Genomic DNA, 18,799 nt, shown 5'->3' on the forward strand with positions numbered 1-18,799 from the left:
GAGGGGCTTGTCTGGGGGCGGCTCTGGGTTCACGTGGTGTGGGAGTTAGGCCGGGCCGTGTGGAATGCTCCCCTGGAAGAGAAAGAGACCAGAGAGCATCTGGAGAAGTAGAGAGAGCCATTTCTGGCTTTGTTTTCATTGCCTCTGTTCCTTGCAGAATCCCCGATTGAAGATGCTGTCTGGGAAGGTGGAGAAGAGAATTGCTTCCTCCGTATACATTACCCTGGCCCCTCCCAGGAGGGACACAGTCATCCAGGGAGGTATAAAGCCAGAGGTGCATCAGCCGAGCTCAGACCATCCAAAGGAGGCTACAAAATCTGATGGGACCCACCAGCCCCAAGTGTCACCACCAAAGAAATTGCACAACAGCAGCCGCCAGGCCGGCAAGCAGAGCAGCAGGATGCTGGGCAGTGCTGGGCACCCGTCTGGAGTGGCGGGCTTGTCCAATAGAGGTAAGATGAATGCAGTGGACAGACTGCAGTGCACTGTGTTCATATAGCAAGCTGGACAGGGCCCGTGAAGGCTTCAGAGGGAGCGTGGGTCGTCATTGACTAGAAACGGGCTCCCGCTGCACAGCTGGGATCCAGAGCTGGGTTCCAAACACCCCTGCACTCAGGAAGGTTGAGTTCAGAGTCTTGGGAAATGGCCTCATTCCCAGCAGGATGGTTTCCTGCCCGGGAGGCTCTGTGCCGGGGGGGTGCGGGGAGTGAGCCGCCGCTGGGAGGCAGGACAGGTGATGGTCTTGTCTGGGGCAAGTTCCTGCCTGAGCCCGAGTCTATTCCCCTGGCCTGTGCTCCCAATGTGACCCGTCATCCCCCTGCTGCTGGTCCTTGCTTCGAGCTTTCAAGCAGGTTGTGTCGGGAGTGCAGGACAGGAGCAAGGAGGCTGGCCAGCTGGCAGCCCCAGCAGTGGGAGTGAATTAGCTCCTAGGAGTCCTAGGGGGCAAACCACCATTTGGGCTGGGGGGCTAGCGAGCCGAACAGGAGGGGGCAAGACACCTGCTTGGAAGAGGGAACAGAAAACGGAGGCGAGACCGTTCCCCTTCGGTGTGTCAGTGCAGATCGCTGGGGCAGAGAACAAGGTGGAGGGGCTGAGCCCCGAGTCTTCCCATTGACTTCAGGGGGCTTTGCATCTGGTCCTCAGCACTCACGGGACATGCTAGTAGTGGCTTCCCAAGTTTGGTCCCACTCGGCTGGGTATGTCCTCGGGCGGCTCGCCCAAGCCTCTGCCTCTGCTGTGGCAGCCACGCTGCTATTTTTAGTGTGCTGGCACTTGTCTGTGTAGCCGGGTGGGAAGCCCGCTCCTAGCTGCCATGCAGACAGACTCTGAACAGCCACAGAACTCCCCTGGGACCAGGATTAGGGCTGCCAGAGGGAAAGGGGGTTTAATTTCCTTGAACATTGAAATGCATGAGTTCAGGGTCCCCAGCCCATCTCCCTCACACCCAGCCCCCAGCTGGTGACGTGACAATGAGCCTTCCCAGTCGCTCCCATTGTCCTGGCTGCCATCTGCTTTCTGTCACTGATCGTTTATCAGCTCTGTTTGCAGCCACCAGCCGGGCTGCCTGCTGCATGGTAAAGGCAGTTTGCTTTGTGGGCAGGTTGTGTGTTGGTTGCAAGTCAAACAAACAGCAGGAGAGGAGATTTATTAGGGCATTTGCTGAGAAGGAAGCTAACAATTAGACTTTGCCCTCCCTCAACCTACCTCTGCTCCCAAGCTCGAGAGACATTTTCCTTTGAATAAAATAGTGGATTCTTTGGGGGAAGGCCTTCGTTTCCCCCAGACAAGCCGTGGCCCCATGCAACACGGGAGTGGGGATGCACGATCAAAGCCCAGCTCAGCACACCCCTTCCCCCTCGGTATCTCCAGGTAAAAATGCAGTGGGCACCAGCACAGAAACCGGTGGGGTTCGTTCACCCATGTCTCCCCAGGGCAAACGTATCGCTGAAGTTCCTGTTCCGAGCGCCCTGGGAATGCGAGGCCCCTCCCGACTGGGCACAGCTGGGCACTCTTGTTAAACAACCCATGGGCACACATGACACACCTGCTGCTCACAATCTGAGAAACATGCCCACCAGTCACTACCCCACAAAGTCAGCCCAGCAGCTCCACCTCCCAGCTAGGTACGCGGGCTGCTCACGTTCCTCCCATCCTGCTCCTGCCACCTCTCGCTCCTGCCACGCTCCTAGCAGCTCGGTCCCCTGCCAGCAGCCTGCAAGCACCTGTCTAAAATTCCCCCTGGCTTTGAGAAGTAGGTTTTTCAAGACCTGTCCACAAAGAGGCCATGTGGGGCAGTGGGACCAGAACCAGGACACGCAGGCCTCCCCTGCGTGATCTAAAGGAGAGCTCAGGTAGCCGGAGCACAGGCTGCCACTGCTGGAGCTGCAGGATCACCTCCATTAGCCCTCGGCAGTGGCCTGGCAGATGTCCTTTCTGAGGGTGGCATGTGCATTGCCAAGAGCATGTGCTGAGGACGCACTACAAGGCTGCAGTATTGACGGTGCAGGTTCAGTGATCCTGGGGCTAATGCTGCTTCGGACACAGAGGAGAGATCAGCTACTCCCAAAAACCCCTCGATGCCCCAGCGAAATGTCCGGGGCGCCAGAGCCATCACTGGCTGGGACTAGTTCTGATTCCTTCACTGGAGCTGCACTGACTTACCTCAGTTGAGGGGCAAAGGGACTGGGATCCCACCCAGCCTTTACAAAACCAAACCCTGACCGATGAGCAAGATCAAACCCACACCTGGCGGTGCCAATCCGGCATAAGTAACCAGAAAACCTGGTACCCAGCCATGGCCAGCCTGGGGCTGCAGAAACGCTTGCACCCTTTCCTGGAGTGATTTCTTTTATGCTTTAATGAGCATTTGTTTCCTCTTGATCCCAGCAGAGGGGCCTTGTTTTCTAGATGCTGGCTCCTAGCTTTGACGTGTAGCAGGAGCGGAGCTGTGATGAACACATGCTCTATGCAGGGGAACTTACTTCGTTACTTTTCTCACGCCAATTATGCAACACCACTAATGCTCCTGGGGAGGGGGTGCTTTTACAAGAGCAGGACCCTCCCTTAGTAATTATCAACTTTGTTAATTTCATCCCAGCAGAGATAAGAATAGGCCCTTCAGCTCTGGGTTAGAAGTGGTTTCATCACCCAGGGCACCCTTGGTGTCACTGCTGCCTGGAGACTGTTGAATGCGAGACACTTTAGGACCATCCAAGAATCCTGGGAAACTTGACAAGCACCAAGGCCTGGGTCAAGGGGGGCTTCCAAACACTGCTTTCCCCTCTGCTGCATGGAAGTGGAGGCCATCTGCCTGCCCCTGTGGAGGCATCTGTATGTCTAAGGCCAAGGTGGGAGGAAGGGGGAGATTGGGCAGGCCAGCCAGGAGAGGAGTGGGGCAGGGCTGGGACACACACACACACCTGCCAGGCCCAGGGGTAGGTAAGGGATTTTAATCTCCCGGGCTAACAGTCTGGCCCTGTTTAACCTGGTGTGATTCAGTCTGAGTTAGACCCTCAGGACCCTCTCGCTCAGCATGTGAGTTCCTTGTACACCCTACTTCATGCCAGACTCCAGCATTGTCCTTGCTTGTTTCAGATTTCTCCTCCTTTCCTCGTCCTGTCCTCCCTGACGTTTCCACAGGCTCGGACCCAGAGAGCCCCCTGCCGTCTCCTCCGCCGTATCTTCTGTCCGATGAACTTAGTGCCCCGTTGGTGGAGACGCTTTCCCCTGAACTGCAGAAGCTGCACATGAGCTCACCTGTGAGCCAGCAGGTATTGAAGGAAGGTTGGAGGAGGCGGTTTCGTGTCATGGCTCACCTGGATGTTTTTAGTCCTGGTGCCCAAAGAACAACATTGAGAACCCAGCGGGAGGGCCAGTTGGTGGTCACGTCACTCACTTGGGAGACCTGGGGACAAGCCCCTGCCCTGCCACAGACTTCCTGGGTGACCTGGGGCAAGTCACTTAGCCTTTATGGGCCCCAGGTCCCCCATCTGTAGAACGGGGATAATAGTCCTGCCCTGCCACACCGAGGCATTGTGAGGACACATGCTGTGGACTGTGAGATGCACAAATATTGTGAGCTGCTAGGAGCATATGGCAATGGCGTGTGAGTCATTACACTAGAGATGCTTCGGTGTGTAAGCTGATTGGCTGGGAGGCTCAGGGAGGAATTTCCCCCTTCTCCCTTGTGTATGTTTGAACAGCTGTTCTGTCTAATCTGTTACAACTCCTAGCTACCCTAGTGCTGTGTCTGCTCTCCAGGGGGGTGGAGTTGAGATGTGAACCTCGTGGCTGGGCCTTGTTACGCCGGGCTAGTGCCAGAGCTATCTGTGGAGAATCAGGCCCCTAAGCTTCACCCGCCGGCTTTGCAGAGGTCCGGAGAGCCTGGGCCTCTCTCTTCGCACTGCCAGAGGCCTGACGCTGGCCCAGCCTGTGGTTCAATGGCAGATGCTCTGTGGAGAAGCCCGTGTGTGTGTCCACAAAACAGAAGCGCCAGAAAGCCAGCCTTCTGGTGGCTGCACTCACGTTCAGCTAAATCAGCCCAAATTCTGCGGTAGGGGGAGGAGCCTCCAGTCACCTTAGCCCAGCCCCTTTGGAACCGAGCGTCACAAAGGTGTCTTCACGCTGAAGGGAGAGCGCTTCATCGCTGCTCTGTGCTGCCCGCTCTCTGGGGAGGGCGTCCTACCCCCAGGAGCGTGCAGCACTGCTGGGGATCAAGGCCCAACAGAGCTGCCTGCGCTACGGTTGGTACTCAGGGGCGTCGGCACCGCTGTGGGTGGAACAGTAGGGGACTGGGTCGGCTAGGGGGAGGGGGAGCTCAGTGGTTTGAGCACTGGCCGGCTAAACCCAGGGTTGTGAGTTCAATCCTTGAGGGGGCCAGTTAGGGATTTAGAGCAAAAATTGGGGATGGGTCCTGCTTTGAGCAGGGGGTTGGACTAGATGACCTCCTGAGGTCCCTTCCAACCCTGAGATTCTACGATTCTATGACCTAGGGACGTCCAACCTGCGCTGTTCTTGGCTTAATCCAGTCCCTTACTTTCATCAGCACTAAATTCAAGTCACAAATTTTGTCCAGATCCCTCCCAGCCTAACATCTTACCAGAGACGACCCACTTGTTCCTCTGATAAACCCCACAAGATTTGCCTTGCAGCTGTGCTGAGTTGGCAGACCCAGCCTTCGCCCGCAGGGTAATAGCAACCATCTCTCATTAGAAGATATGGGTCTTGTGCTGCTCATTAAACTCCGTGGCTCTGAAGACCTGAGCGTATCCCTGCTAATGGGGGAGCCATTTATTCCCCCATACAGGTCCAGTCAGCTGCATATTCATGTTCTTCCCCCCTTCCCTCCCCGTCTTGGGCAGTGAAATTGCCCAAAAATAACAGTGCCTGAAGGATGTGGCTGTTTAGTGTGATTCTGTCATGGGGCGCTCTCTGCCATCTCTCTTTGTGTGGCTAAGCAATCACCTGCCCCTCTCCTGGGCACCTGAGGCAGAGAGAAGCCGGCTCCTTCTCTCCAGCCAGTGAACATACTGCTTCTGCCATCCCAAGCTCCTGGATTCCTATCTCATGGTGGATCATAAAATCATAGAATATCAGGGTTGGAAGGGACCTCAGGAGGTCAACTAGTCCAACCCCCTGCTCAAAGCAGGACCGATCCCCAGTTAAATCATCCCAGCCAGGGCTTTGTCAAGCATGACCTTAAAAACTTCTAAGGAAGGAGATTCTACCACCTCCCTAGGTAACGCATTCCAGTGTTTCACCACCCTCCTAGTGAAAAAGTTTTTCCTAATATCCAATCTAAACCTTCCCCACTGCAACTTGAGACCATTACTCTTTGTTCCGTCATCTGCTACCACTGAGAACAGTCTAGAGCCATCCTCTTTGGAACCCCCTTTCAGGTAGTTGAAAGCAGCTATCAGATCCCCCCTCATTCTTCTCTTCCACAGACTAAACATCCCCAGTTCCCTCAGCCTCTTCTCATAAGTCATGTGTTCCAGTCCCCTAATCATTTTTGTTGCCCTCCGCTGGACTCTTTCCAATTTTTCCACATCCTTCTTGTAGTGTGGGGCCCAAAACTGGACACAGTACTCCAAATGAGGCCTCACCAGTGTCGAATAGAGGGGAACGATCACGTCCCTCGATCTGCTGGGAATGCCCCTACTTATACATCCTAAAATGCCATTGGCCTTCTTGGCAACAAGGGCACGCTGTTGAGTCATATCCAGCTTCTCGTCCACTGTAACCCCTAGGTCCTTTTCTGCAGAACTGCTGCCGAGCCATTCGGTCCCTAGTCTGTAGCGGTGCATTGGATTCTTCCATCCTAAGTGCAGGACTCTGCACTTGTCCTTGTTGAACCTCATCAGATTTCTTTTGGCCCAATCCTCCAATTTGTCTAGGTCCCTCTGTATCCTATCTCTACCCTCCAGCACATCTACCTCTCCTCCCAGTTTAGTGTCATCTGCAAACTTGCTGAGGGTGCAATCCACACCATCCTCCAGATCATTTATGAAGATATTGAACAAAATCGGCCCTAGGACCAACCCTTGGGGCACTCCACTTGATACCGGCTGCCAACTAGACATGGAGCCATTGATTACTACCCTTTGAGCCCAACAATCTAGCCTGCTTTCTATCCACCTTATAGTCCAGCTGGGATCAGCTCCTGCACATACACTGAGATTGCCAGCTAGGCCGCTGCGTGGTTTGCTGTTTCCATGCTGCATTCGCGAGGCCCTGTGGACTGCCTGAGCCAAGCTTGTGTCTCTCTCCTGCTCACCCTGCGCCTTCTGCTCTCAGCACTGGCCTTGTCTCTATCCCTCCACACCAGGTCCCCTCTATTGGAGCAGTGACCAGTAAGCGCCTGAGCCCACAGAGCATTGTTGTATCATGATTTTAGGAAAGCTGTGGACAAATTGGAGAGTCCAGAGGAGAGCAACAGACATGATCAGAGGTTTAGCAAATCTGACCTATGAAGAAAGGTTGAAACACTTGGTGTGTTTGGTCTAGAGGTGAGAAGGCTGAGGGGGGACCTGATACCAGTCTTCTAATAGGTTACAGGCTGTTAGAAAGATGGGGATCAGTTGTTCTTCACCTCCACCAAGAGTAGGACAAGAAGTGATGGGGGCTTAATCTGCAGGAAGGGAGATTTAGATTAGATATTCGGAACCCTTCTGAACTCCAGCACTGGGACAGGTTACCTAGGGAGGTTGTGGAGTCCCCATCACTGGAGGGTTTATGAATAAACTAGACTAATGCCCAGGGTCAGATTCATCGTTTGTGGGCCCTGGTACCTGGACTGTGGCCCCACTCTGCCATGAGGACCTGCCCCCACTTGGCCTTTTCCCCCCAAGGCCCTGCCCGCCACTTGCACAGGGGGAAAGGGGGCAGAAAGGAGCAAGCAGGGAGCCAAGAGGGAGGGGGTGGAGAGGACCGGGCGGGGCCTTGAGGGGAAGAGGCCAAGGGGGGCAGGGCCACGGTCTGGGTGCCAGGGCCCCTTCTGAGTGTGGGCTTGGCGCCATTGTAAACCCAGTACTGCTAATGCCTGTCAGGGATGGTCTAATTTTACTTAATCCTGCCTTGCCCAGAGGGCTGGCCCAGCTGACCTCTCGAGGTTCCATCCAGCCCTATGGTACAATTCTCTGACCCAATGGAGTTTCATCACAGCACGTCCGAACATGCAGACAAGATGCAGCGATGTCCCGGTGTACAAACTCTGAGAAGCAGCCACAAGCCTGGGCTGGCAGATCTCAGCAGAGGTTCCAAGAGCACTTCAAAAATATATAGTGTCGGTCATAAAGGAGCTGGCATTGTTATAAACGGCAGAAATAAAACACAGAGCCAGATGGGAAGGGTTCCAGCCACGCTGGTGTAATTCCAGTGAAGTCAGTGGGGTTACCCCAAGGAAGAGAAAGTTCTGTCTGTTTATGGTAGTTATTTGTACTGTCAATGCAAATCTGTGGCCACTGGGACTCAGTGACTTTTTGAGATGAGAGGAAGGATGGTCTTGTGGCGAGGGCAGGGCTGGGACTCAGGAGAGCTGGGTTCAACAGCTGGCCTTCCTGTGCAATCTTTGGCAAGTCATTTAAAAAAAAAAAATACCCGCACCGTGCCTCAGTTCCCCCATCTGTAAATGGGGGGTAATGATACTTGCTTTCTGCTACCCTTTGTCTGTCTTGGCTATTTAGACTTTGCGCTCTCTGGGGCAGAAACGATCTCTCCCTGTGTGTATGTGCAGTGCCTGGCCTGATGGCACTGCTATGTGCTACTATAGTAAATGGCAGTAACAGCGCCTGGCTCGTTAACAGTAACAGCAGATCCCAAAGCTCTTGCCAAAGGTCACTGTCATTACAAGTGTAAATGTCGCTATTCTCCAGGAAGAGGTTTTCATATAAAATGGGATGAATTTTCGAGCCCTTCACTATGTCCCCGGAGCCTTGCTGGCGTGTCTGACTGGCAGCCTTCAGAGCCGGCATGATTCAAACCCCATCGTCCCCCACCTGCTGTCACAGGTCCAGAATGCTGCAGTCATTAGCCAAGCCTTAGACCAGCTGGGTTTGCACCAAAGCACAACGGAGCCCTCACAAAGCCTCAGCAAGATGCCCGCCCCAGCTCATAATGCCTTTTTTCCTCTTCATCAGGCGTCCTCCACATTCCCAGCAGAACCAAGGCAGCATAAAATCCAGCCGACCAGTCTGGAACAAGTGGATGAGCACCAGGTGCCGAAACAGAACGTGAATGGGCACCTGGAAAGAGACATTTCCGCAGGTAACTGCCAGAGTCCATTAATAATACCTCGCTCTTCGACAGCGCTTGGCCGCCATAGATCCTATGATGCTTTGCAAAGCTCCGTGTGCTTTACTATCCCCATTTTGCAGATGGGGAAACTGAGGTATGGTGATAAGTGACTTAACCAAGCCCACACAGTGAGTCAGCGGCAGAGTCAACACCAGGTTGCCAGGATCCCCAGCTTCATGCTCCGTCTACCAGATCCCAACTGTCCCTAAAGGGCTCAATTCTGACTTCAGCGGGGCTGCATTCACCTGGTTGTTAGCAAGGACAGATCGTTCGGTAATGGAAGGATCGGTTTTTGCTAGCTCCCAGCAGCACTCTCCTGTCCCCAGACATGGAGCATTTAAGCAGAGGAGTTTCTCAGGCAGAGTCCAGGCCATCGGTGTGAATGGGAAGCTGCAGGGAGAATGGGCCGATGTGTTTGTACAGCACCCTCACAGCAGGGCCCCGACTCTGGCCTCTGGGTGCTACTCGAAGGCAAATGTTAATTGTAACCCTGTGCAGGGGGCAGTGCGCCCAGTGTGCGTCCAGTGTGCGCCCAGCTAGCGCTGGAACCAGCAGCACCAGGGCTGGGAGTGGCCGCAAGGCTGCTGGGGGAGGGGGCATTGGGAGCCTGGGGATGGGAAGAGGAGTAGCAGGAACCTCACAATGGGGGGAAGAGCTTGGCTGGTGCTGGGGCCCATGATTGGAGGAGAGGAGGAGGTGGGGGATTGAAGACGCTGGTGCATTCCTAGGTGATCCACCCCCCCTCTACAAAATATACAAGACCAGCCCTGCAGCCTGGCTTTATCCCCATGGTGCCAGTATGGCCCCCTCGGTGAGCTCTCTGCAGAGTTTGGCTGGCTGGCAGGTGCCTGGTGATTTACTGTCCAATGGGAGCTCCTTGGCCATAGTAAAGTGACTTGGTTCTTTTTTCCAGTCTGTGCCTTTTGCCACAAAGCCATTGCCCCCCGGACCCCGACCATAGAAGCTATGAACAAACAGTACCATGCAGACTGCTTCACGTGCCGGACGTGCCACGGCCAGCTAGCGGGGCAGCGCTACTACCAGAAAGAGGGCCGGCCACTGTGCAACTCTTGCTACAAGGTCAGCGCAACTGGTTCCTGGTCGTCCCATGAGGCCAATGTCATCCTGTTCTCAGGAGTCAAATCCGGCTTCCGAGGGAGCCCCTGGGAAAGTAGGAGGGGTTCAGAGTTCAGCAAGAGTAGCTGACCTGCAACGGTCCCTCAGATGCAGAAGTGCCCTACCCTGGGAAGACCCACCTTTGTAATGCCACCGATACTGGCTCAGACATGGGTCTGTACAGGGGTGGCCTCAACTCCCAGGCTCTTCAGGAGGAGTCGTGAGGGGTAGATTAGTCTGAGGATCAGTCCCAAGCAGATCTAAAGCAGGGAACGTGCCTGGTGCTGAGAGCTGGGGACTGGGAGTCAGGCCTGCCATGTTCCATCCCCAGCTCTGACCCCGGCTCCGTGTCACCTACAGCATGTTGTGTAGGTCAGCGTTTCCAAAAGTGGCCTCTCACTCCACGTACCTCCAGTTCTGGCAGCTCAGCTTGAGGCACCCCGGATTTGGTTTTCAGTGGCACTGAGTGTCTTCAGCTTCAGCGCTCTGAAAATCAGGCCGAAGGTTCGTGCCATTGGCCAGCCCTGACCCAGACCGCTTTTGGCAATCTGGATCTTCATGTCTGGGCCTTAACTTTAACCTGCAAAATGGAGCCAATATGTACTTAATTTATGTAGTGAGCTGTAGCTCACGAAAGCTCATGCTCAAATAAATTGGTTAGTCTCTAAGGTGCCACAAGTCCTCCTTTTCTTTTTGCAAAGACAGACTAACACGGCTGTTACTCTGAAACCTTAATTTATGAATGTTTCGGAAGGGGCTTGGAAATACCTACCTGAAAAGTGCTACAGGAAGGCCAGGGATTCTCACTGTTACAGGCCAGAAGGCCATTTGTCCTTGGAGTGTTTCCCATCCATTCGCGTCGTTCATTCCGAAGCAGCAAATGCTGCAGTCTTCCATTGGCTACGGTGCCCATAGGGCCGTGGGGCTTAGCAGGCAGCTTCTAGCATAGAGGCATGAATGGCTTTGCCACTGTGCCAGGAGGGTCTCTGAGACCACACATGGCATTGAACTCTGGTTCCTCCCAGCTCTTTGGCCTGGAAGACCTCCCATCCTGCCTAGGTGAGGGCTGCATTGGGGATGCAGCAAGGGGCGAATGGTACCATCCACTTCCGGTTTCTGCACTTTATCCGCCTCTCTCCTTTCCGCAGGACACGCTGGAGAAATGTGCCAAGTGCCAGGGTCTGATCCTGGAGCACATCGTCCGCGCCTTGGGGCACGGGTACCACCCCGAGTGCTTCATGTGCTCCGTGTGCGGCCGGAGCATAGGGGATGAGAGTTTTGCCATGAATGACCAGAACGAGGTGCACTGCGTGGATGATTTCTACAGGTTTGATACGTTATAAGTGGCATGTCAGAGGGGTAGAAAGCTAGAGCGAAATCACTCGACACCTAAGCTAGCCTCCTCTTCAGCTCAGAGGGCCTGATTCTGTTCAAAAGGTAAATCTTGTGCACATGAGACAACCTGAAGGGCCCGATCCTGCAAACCTCCCCTCTGACAAGTAGCCTTTACTCACCCAATTCATCCCCCAAGCTTCAACAGCGCTCCTTGCCATCAAGAGTGTCTCCTCAGTATGCTGCTCTTTCTCCTACTGAAGTCAATGGAAGCAAGGTTGAATGCCGAGCTTGCAGGTGCAATAGACCCGATCCTTCCCCACTGTGCATCTCAGGAAGTCGTTATTCCCCTGGCCAAAGTGGGGGTGAGTGACAGCCAATCAGAATCTTCCATTCACCCCAGTGGTAGCATTTTACATCCCTTTTGCAAAGGTTCCTGTGATGCCACCAGGGTGAGTAACGGCCCTCTGCTGGAGGGATGGTTTGCAGGATTGCGTCCTTCACTTTGTGTCTTGTGTGCAGGACTGACTTTTTTTTTTTTTTTGTTGCTCCGTTTCCCCTTTAGTTCAGTGTCCCCACTATTCTCCCCCGGCTAGTTCACACTGCAGTATTCCTAAATACCCAGGGTCTGCCTCTCCTCTCATTCACGCCGCTGTTGTTGTCATTGGAGTTACACCACTGTAAAGCTAGCGTAAAGGAGAGCAGAGACAGGGCCACAAGTGATTTACTGGCTAGCTTGACCTGGCACCCAGCTCATTCCAGTCTGTCTCATCCTTAACCAGTGTGGAAAGAGGCTCTGCTGAAACTCTCCGTTTCACCTGCAATAATACAGAAGCAGCGTAAAGTAACATGGATCTAGCTTTAAATTGTGCTCTAAATTGCTACAGCTAATTGGCATGGCAACTGCTGTGGCATAAGAGGTTGGCTGTTTGTTTCATCAGGAAGTACGCCTCCATCTGCAGCGTCTGTGAGACACCCATCATCCCGCAGGAGGGGAAAGATGCCTACCGGGTAGAATGCATGGGGCGAAGCTTCCATGAAAGCTGCTATCGGTGTGAGGTAGGTCCTACTGGGATGCTGCGGATTTTTTATTTTTTAAATAAACTCTTGGTGGGGGAGGGTGTAAAGTCCTAGAAACCACCCAGAGGCAGCCTCAAACAAACAGAACTTTATTCCACAAACACAGGTTCTCTCCCTGGGCTCTCGGAGAGCTATGACAGGGTTTACAGTTAGGTTTTCCTAGCCAGGAAAGAGATTCTAGCAGTGACACCAGTGATCCTCTGGAGTCTTCTGCAAGGGAAGCAGTGGCAGCTCCATCACGTGAGATGCCTGACGCAGGGCTGGACAAACTTTGGAACGTGCCGCCCCGTCAAAGGGATGGAGGTAATGTGTCTCTCTCCGATATCTGGGATTCTGTAATCCCTGCACACTGGAAAATAGCTGTCACCAGCCTCTGCACGACCACTTAGTGCAGTAATACCACAGATGCTGTTACCACAACCAGTTGGTCCAGTAATAACCACAGAGTCATAGGACAGGAAGGACCTCGAGAGGTCATCTAGTCCAGTCCCCCTGCACTCATGGCAGCACTAAGTATTATCTAGACCATCCCTGACTGGTGTTTTGTCTAACCTGCTTTTAAAAATCTCCAATGATGGAGACTCCACAACCTCCCTAGGGAGCTTATTTCAGTGCTTCACCACCCTGACAGTTGGGAAGTTTTTCCTAATGTCCAACCTAAACCGCCCTTGCTGCAATTTAAGCCCATTGCTTCTTGTCCTATCCTCAGAGGTTAAGGAGAATAATTTTTCTCCCTCCTTGATGTGGCACCAAAAGAAAGAAAATTCACAGGGAAGAACCAAATTCTTTCTGGTTCCCTGCGTGACTGACAGTCTGACCTGTCGGGCGTTCTCCTCCCTGGAGCAGAGATGCAGACAGTGAGCCTAGCCTCCGGAGCTGACTTCACTAACGAGGCAGATCCCTGCCCTGAGTTGCTCACAGTCTAACAGAAGGGGGTGCAATTTTAGGAATGAGACGGGACTCAGCTGTAATGAAGAGAAAGGGCTAATTGAGGCTGCTGGATAGAGATCAGCCCTGTGGTTCTCTCTCAGTCCCAGACTGACTCACCCAGCCTGGGCTGCCTGCTGTCACCACAAAGTGTCTCCTGAGTCCAGCTCTGGACCAGATAGGCATGGACTGGAGTGCTGAGTTTCATACAGAGGCATGGGGGCAAGGGATCAAACATGCAAGCGGATCTATGGAGGGGATTTTAGGATGTGTCGTTTCCTCCACCATGTTGGTAGGGTGTAGGTCACTAAATAAGTCAGGATCCTGTAGGCCACTCAGAGGCTGAAAGGCCCAGGTGCACCCGCCTTGAAATCCATCTCAGACCTGGTTGTTTTGCTGAGGCCTCCTCCTGGGGTTTGTGAACATGCAGCGGTGTTTAGTCCCTGCCATTCCATATGGAGCTGGGCAGGGTCTAACCTCGCAGCTGGAGAAAGGCCACAGGCCTCACATCATCATCCTTCACCACAAAAAATCCCTTCCTTTGCCGAATGGGGGGAATCGGGGAAAAAACACTTATGCTGGACCCTGTAACACTGCCGGGCCAGCAGCCTTGGATGCTTTTACGTTCCCTGAGTGTAAAGATCCACAGATGGGTGGGACTGTACAGACAGGATCAGGGGATCTATTTCCTGGGAAGTTGTAATCTCAGTAGCAATCCCCTGTGGCAGATACAGAGCTCTAGAATGGTTCATAGAATCCTAGAATATCAGGGTTGGAAGGGACCTCAGGAGGTCATCTAGTCCAACCCCCTGCTCAAAGCAGGACCGATCCCCGACTAAATCATCCCAGCCAGGGCTTTGTCAAGCCTGACCTTAAAAATGTCTAGGGAAGGAGATTCCACCACCTCCCTAGGTAACGCATTCCAGTGTTTCACCACTCTCATAGTGAAAAAGTTTTTCCTAATATCCAGCCTAAACCTCCCCCACTGCAACTTGAGACCATTACTCCTTGTCCTGTCATCTGCTACCACTGAGAGCAGTCTAGAGCCATCCTCTTTGGAACCCCCTTTCAGGTAGTTGAAAGCAGCTATCAAATCCCCCCTCATTCTTCTCTTCTGAAGACTAAACATCCCCAGTTCCCTCAGCCTCTCCTCATAACTCATGTGTTCCAGTCCCCTAATCATTTTTGATGCCCTCCGCTGGACTCTTTCCAATTTTTCCACATCCTTCTTGTAGTGTGGGGCCCGAAACTGGACACAGTACTCCAGATGAGGCCTCATCAGTGTCGAATAGAGGGGAACGATCACGTCCCTCGATCTGCTGGCAATGCCCCTACTTATACATCCCAAAATGCAATTGGCCTTCTTGGCAACAAGGGCACACTGTTGACTCGTATCAAATTTCTCGTCCACTGTAAGCCCTAGGTCCTTTTCTGCAGAACTGCTACCGAGCCATTCAGTCCCTAGTCTGTAGTTGTGCATTGGATTCTTCTGTCCTAAGTGCAGGACTCTGCACTTGTCCTTGTTGAACCTCATCAGATTTCTTTAGGCCCAATCCTCCAATTTGTTTAGGTCCCTCTGTATCCTATCCCTACCCTCCAGCGTATCTACCACTCCTCCCAGTTTAGTGTCATCTGCAAACTTGCTGAGGGTGCAATCCACACCATCCTCCAGATCATTTATGAAGATATTGAACAAAACCGGCCCCAGGACCGACCTCTGGGGCACTCCACTTGATACCGGCTGCCAACTAGACATGGAGCCATTGATCACTACTCGTTGAGCCCGACAATCTAGCCAGCTTTCTATCCACCTTATAGTCCATTCAGCCAGCCCATACTTCTTTAACTTGCTGGCAAGAATACTGTGGGAGACCGTGTCAAAAGCTTTGCTAAAGTCAAGGAACAACACGTCCACTGCTTTCCCCTCATCCACAGAGCCAGTTATCTCGTCATAGAAGGCAATTAGATTAGTCAGGCATGCCTTGCCTTTGGTGAATCCATGCTGACTGTTCCTGATCACTTTCCTCTCATGCAAGTGCTTCAGGATTGATTCTTTGAGGACCTGCTCCATGATTTTTCCAGGGACTGAGGTGAGGCTGACTGGCCTGTAGTTCCCAGGATCCTCCTCCTTCCCTTTTTTGAAGATGAGCACTACATTAGCCTTTTTCCAGTCATCTGGGACCTCCCCCGATCACCATGAGTTTTCAAAGATAATGGCCAATGGCTCTGCAATCACATCCGCCAACTCCTTTAGCACTCTTGGATGCAATGCATCCAGCCCCATGGACTTGTGCTCGTCCAGCTTTTCTAAATAGTCCCGAACCACTTCTTTCTCCACAGAGGGCTGGTCACCTCCTCCCCATGCTGTGCTGCCCAGTGCAGTAGTCTGGGAGCTGACCTTGTTCGTGAAGACAGAGGCAAAAAAAGCATTGAGTACATTAGCTTTTTCCACATCCTCTGTCACTAGGTTGCCTCCCTCATTCAGTAAGGGGCCCACACTTTCCTTGACTTTCTTCTTGTTGCTAACCTACCTGAAGAATTGTTTGAGTAACAGCCGTGTTAGTCTGTATTCGCAAAAAGAAAAGGAGTACTTGTGGCACCTTAGAGACTAACCAATTTATTTGAGCATGAGCTTTCGTGAGCTACAGCTCACTTCATCGGATGCATGCCGTGGAAACTGTAGCAGACTTTATATATACACAGAAAATATGAAAAAATACCTCCTTCCACCCCACTGTCCAGCTGGTAATAGCTTATCTAAAGTGATCTTCAGGTGGGCCATTTCCAGCACAAATCCAGGTTTTCTCACCCTCCACCCCCCCACACAAATTCACTCTCCTGCTGGTGATAGCCCATCCAAAGTGACAACTCTTTACACAATGTGCATGATAATAAAGTTGGGCCATTTCCTGCACAAATCCAGGTTCTCTCACCCCCTCACCCCCCTCCCAAAAACCACACACACAAACTCACTATCCTGCTGGTAATAGCTCATCCAAAGTGACCATTCTCCCTACAATGTGCATAATTAAGGTGGGCCATTTCCAGCACAAATCCAGGTTTTCTCACATCCCCCCCACCCCCATACACACACAAACTCACTCTCCTGCTGGTAATAGCTCATCCAAACTGACCACTCTCCAAGTTTAAATCCAAGTTAAACCAGAACATCTGGGGGGGGCGGGGGTAGGAAAAAACAAGAGGAAATAGGCTACCTTGCATAATGACTTAGCCACTCCCAGTCTCTATTTAAGCCTAAATTAATAGTATCCAATTTGCAAATGAATTCCAATTCAGCAGTTTCTCGCTGGAGTCTGGATTTGAAGTTTTTTTGTTTTAAGATAGCGACCTTCATGTCTGTGATTGCGTGACCAGAGAGATTGAAGTGTTCTCCGACTGGTTTATGAATGTTATAATTCTTGACATCTGATTTGTGTCCATTTATTCTTTTACGTAGAGACTGTCCAGTTTGACCAATGTACATGGCAGAGGGGCATTGCTGGCACATGATGGCATATATCACATTGGTGGATGTGCAGGTATACGAGCCTCTGATAGTGTGGCTGATGTTATTAGGCCCTGTGATGGTGTCCCCTGAATAGATATGTGGGCACAATTGGCAACGGGCTTTGTTGCAAGGATAAGTTCCTGGGTTAGTGGTTCTGTTGTGTGGTATGTGGTTGTTGGTGAGTATTTGCTTCAGGTTGCAGGGCTGTCTGTAGGCAAGGACTGGCCTGTCTCCCAAGATTTGTGAGAGTGTTGGGTCATCCTTTAGGATAGGTTGTAGATCCTTAATAATGCGTTGGAGGGGTTTTAGTTGGGGGCTGAAGGTGACGGCTAGTGGCGTTCTGTTATTTTCTTTGTTAGGCCTGTCCTGTAGTAGGTAACTTCTGGGAACTCTTCTGGCTCTATCAATCTGTTTCTTTACTTCTGCAGGTGGGTATTGTAGTTGTAAGAAAGCTTGACAGAGATCTTGTAGGTGTTTGTCTCTGTCTGAGGGGTTGGAGCAAATGCGGTTGTATCGCAGAGCTTGGCTGTAGACGATGGATCGTGTGGTGTGGTCAGGGTGAAAGCTGGAGGCATGCAGGTAGGAATAGCGGTCAGTAGGTTTCCGGTATAGGGTGGTGTTTATGTGACCATTGTTTATTAGCACTGTAGTGTCCAGGAAGTGGATTTCTTGTGTGGACTGGACCAGGCTGAGGTTGGTGGTGGGATGGAAATTGTTGAAATCATGGTGGAATTCCTCAAGGGCTTCTTTTCCATGGGTCCAGATGATGAAGATGTCATCAATATAGCGCAAGTAGAGTAGGGGCTTTAGGGGACGAGAGCTGAGGAAGCGTTGTTCTAAATCAGCCATAAAAATGTTGGCATACTGTGGGGCCATGCGGGTACCCATAGCAGTGCCGCTGATCTGAAGGTATACATTGTCCCCAAATGTGAAATAGTTATGGGTAAGGACAAAGTCACAAAGTTCAGCCACCAGGTTAGCCGTGACATTATCGGGGATAGTGTTCCTGACGGCTTGTAGTCCATCTTTGTGTGGAATGTTGGTGTAGAGGGCTTCTACATCCATAGTGGCCAGGATGGTGTTATCAGGAAGATCACCAATGGATTGAAGTTTCCTTAGGAAGTCAGTGGTGTCTCGAAGGTAGCTGGGAGTGCTGGTAGCGTAGGGCCTGAGGAGGGAGTCTACATAGCCAGACAATCCTGCTGTCAGGGTGCCAATGCCTGAGATGATGGGGCGCCCAGGATTTCCAGGTTTATGGATCTTGGGTAGTAGATAGAATATCCCAGGTCCGGGTTCCAAGGGTGTGTCTGTGCGGATTTGATCTTGTGCTTTTTCAGGAAGTTTCTTGAGCAAATGCTGTAGTTGCTTTTGGTAACTCTCAGTGGGATCATAGGGTAATGGCTTGTAGAAACTCGTGTTGGAGAGCTGCCGAGCAGCCTCTTGTTCATATTCCGACCTATTCATGATGACAACAGCACCTCCTTTGTCAGCCTTTTTGATTATGATGTCAGAGTTGTTTCTGAGGCTGTGGATGGCATTGTGTTCTGCACGGCTGAGATTATGGGGCAAGTGATGCTGCTTTTTCTGAAGAAACCCTTCTTGTTACTCTTAACATCTCTTGCTAGCTGCAACTCTGGGTGTGATTTGGCCTTCCTGATTTCACTCCTGCAAGCCCGAGCAATATTTTTATACTCATCTCTGATCATTTGTCCAATTTTCCACTTGTTGTAAGCTTCTTTTTTGTATTTAAGAGCAGCAAGGATTCCACCGTTAAGCCAAGCTGGTCGCCTGTCATATTTACTATTCTTTCTACACATCGGGATGGTTTGTCCCTGTAACCTCAATAAGGATTCTTTAAAATACAGCAAGCTCTCCTAGACTCCTTTCCTCCTCATGTTATTCTCCCAGGGGATCTTGCCCATCAGTTCCCTGAGGGAGTCAAAGTCTGCTTTTCTGAAGTCCAGGGTCTGTATTCTGCTGCTCTCCTTTCTTCCTTGTGTTAGGATCCTGAACTCGACCATTTCACGGTCACTGCCTCCCAGG

General features: G+C 52.0%; 1 protein-coding gene across 2 annotated transcripts in view; it reads left to right on the plus strand.

Annotated features, from left to right (window-relative positions):
- Positions 1 to 18,799, plus strand: part of FBLIM1 (filamin binding LIM protein 1) — a 42,546-nt gene that overhangs the window by 15,054 nt on the left and 8,693 nt on the right. For both annotated transcript variants that reach the window (XM_084651893.1, XM_084651892.1), the window contains 6 exons: positions 158 to 452; positions 3,595 to 3,770; positions 8,637 to 8,763; positions 9,707 to 9,873; positions 11,058 to 11,236; positions 12,183 to 12,300. In XM_084651893.1, the coding sequence (XP_084508019.1) occupies positions 173 to 452; positions 3,595 to 3,770; positions 8,637 to 8,763; positions 9,707 to 9,873; positions 11,058 to 11,236; positions 12,183 to 12,300 (1,047 nt within the window). In that variant the 5' untranslated portion in view covers positions 158 to 172. The remainder of the gene's footprint in view (positions 1 to 157; positions 453 to 3,594; positions 3,771 to 8,636; positions 8,764 to 9,706; positions 9,874 to 11,057; positions 11,237 to 12,182; positions 12,301 to 18,799) is intronic.

This window comes from Lepidochelys olivacea, assembly GCF_965140295.1.
Source record: "Lepidochelys olivacea isolate rLepOli2 genome assembly, chromosome: 18".
Taxonomy (NCBI): Eukaryota; Metazoa; Chordata; order Testudines; family Cheloniidae; genus Lepidochelys; species Lepidochelys olivacea.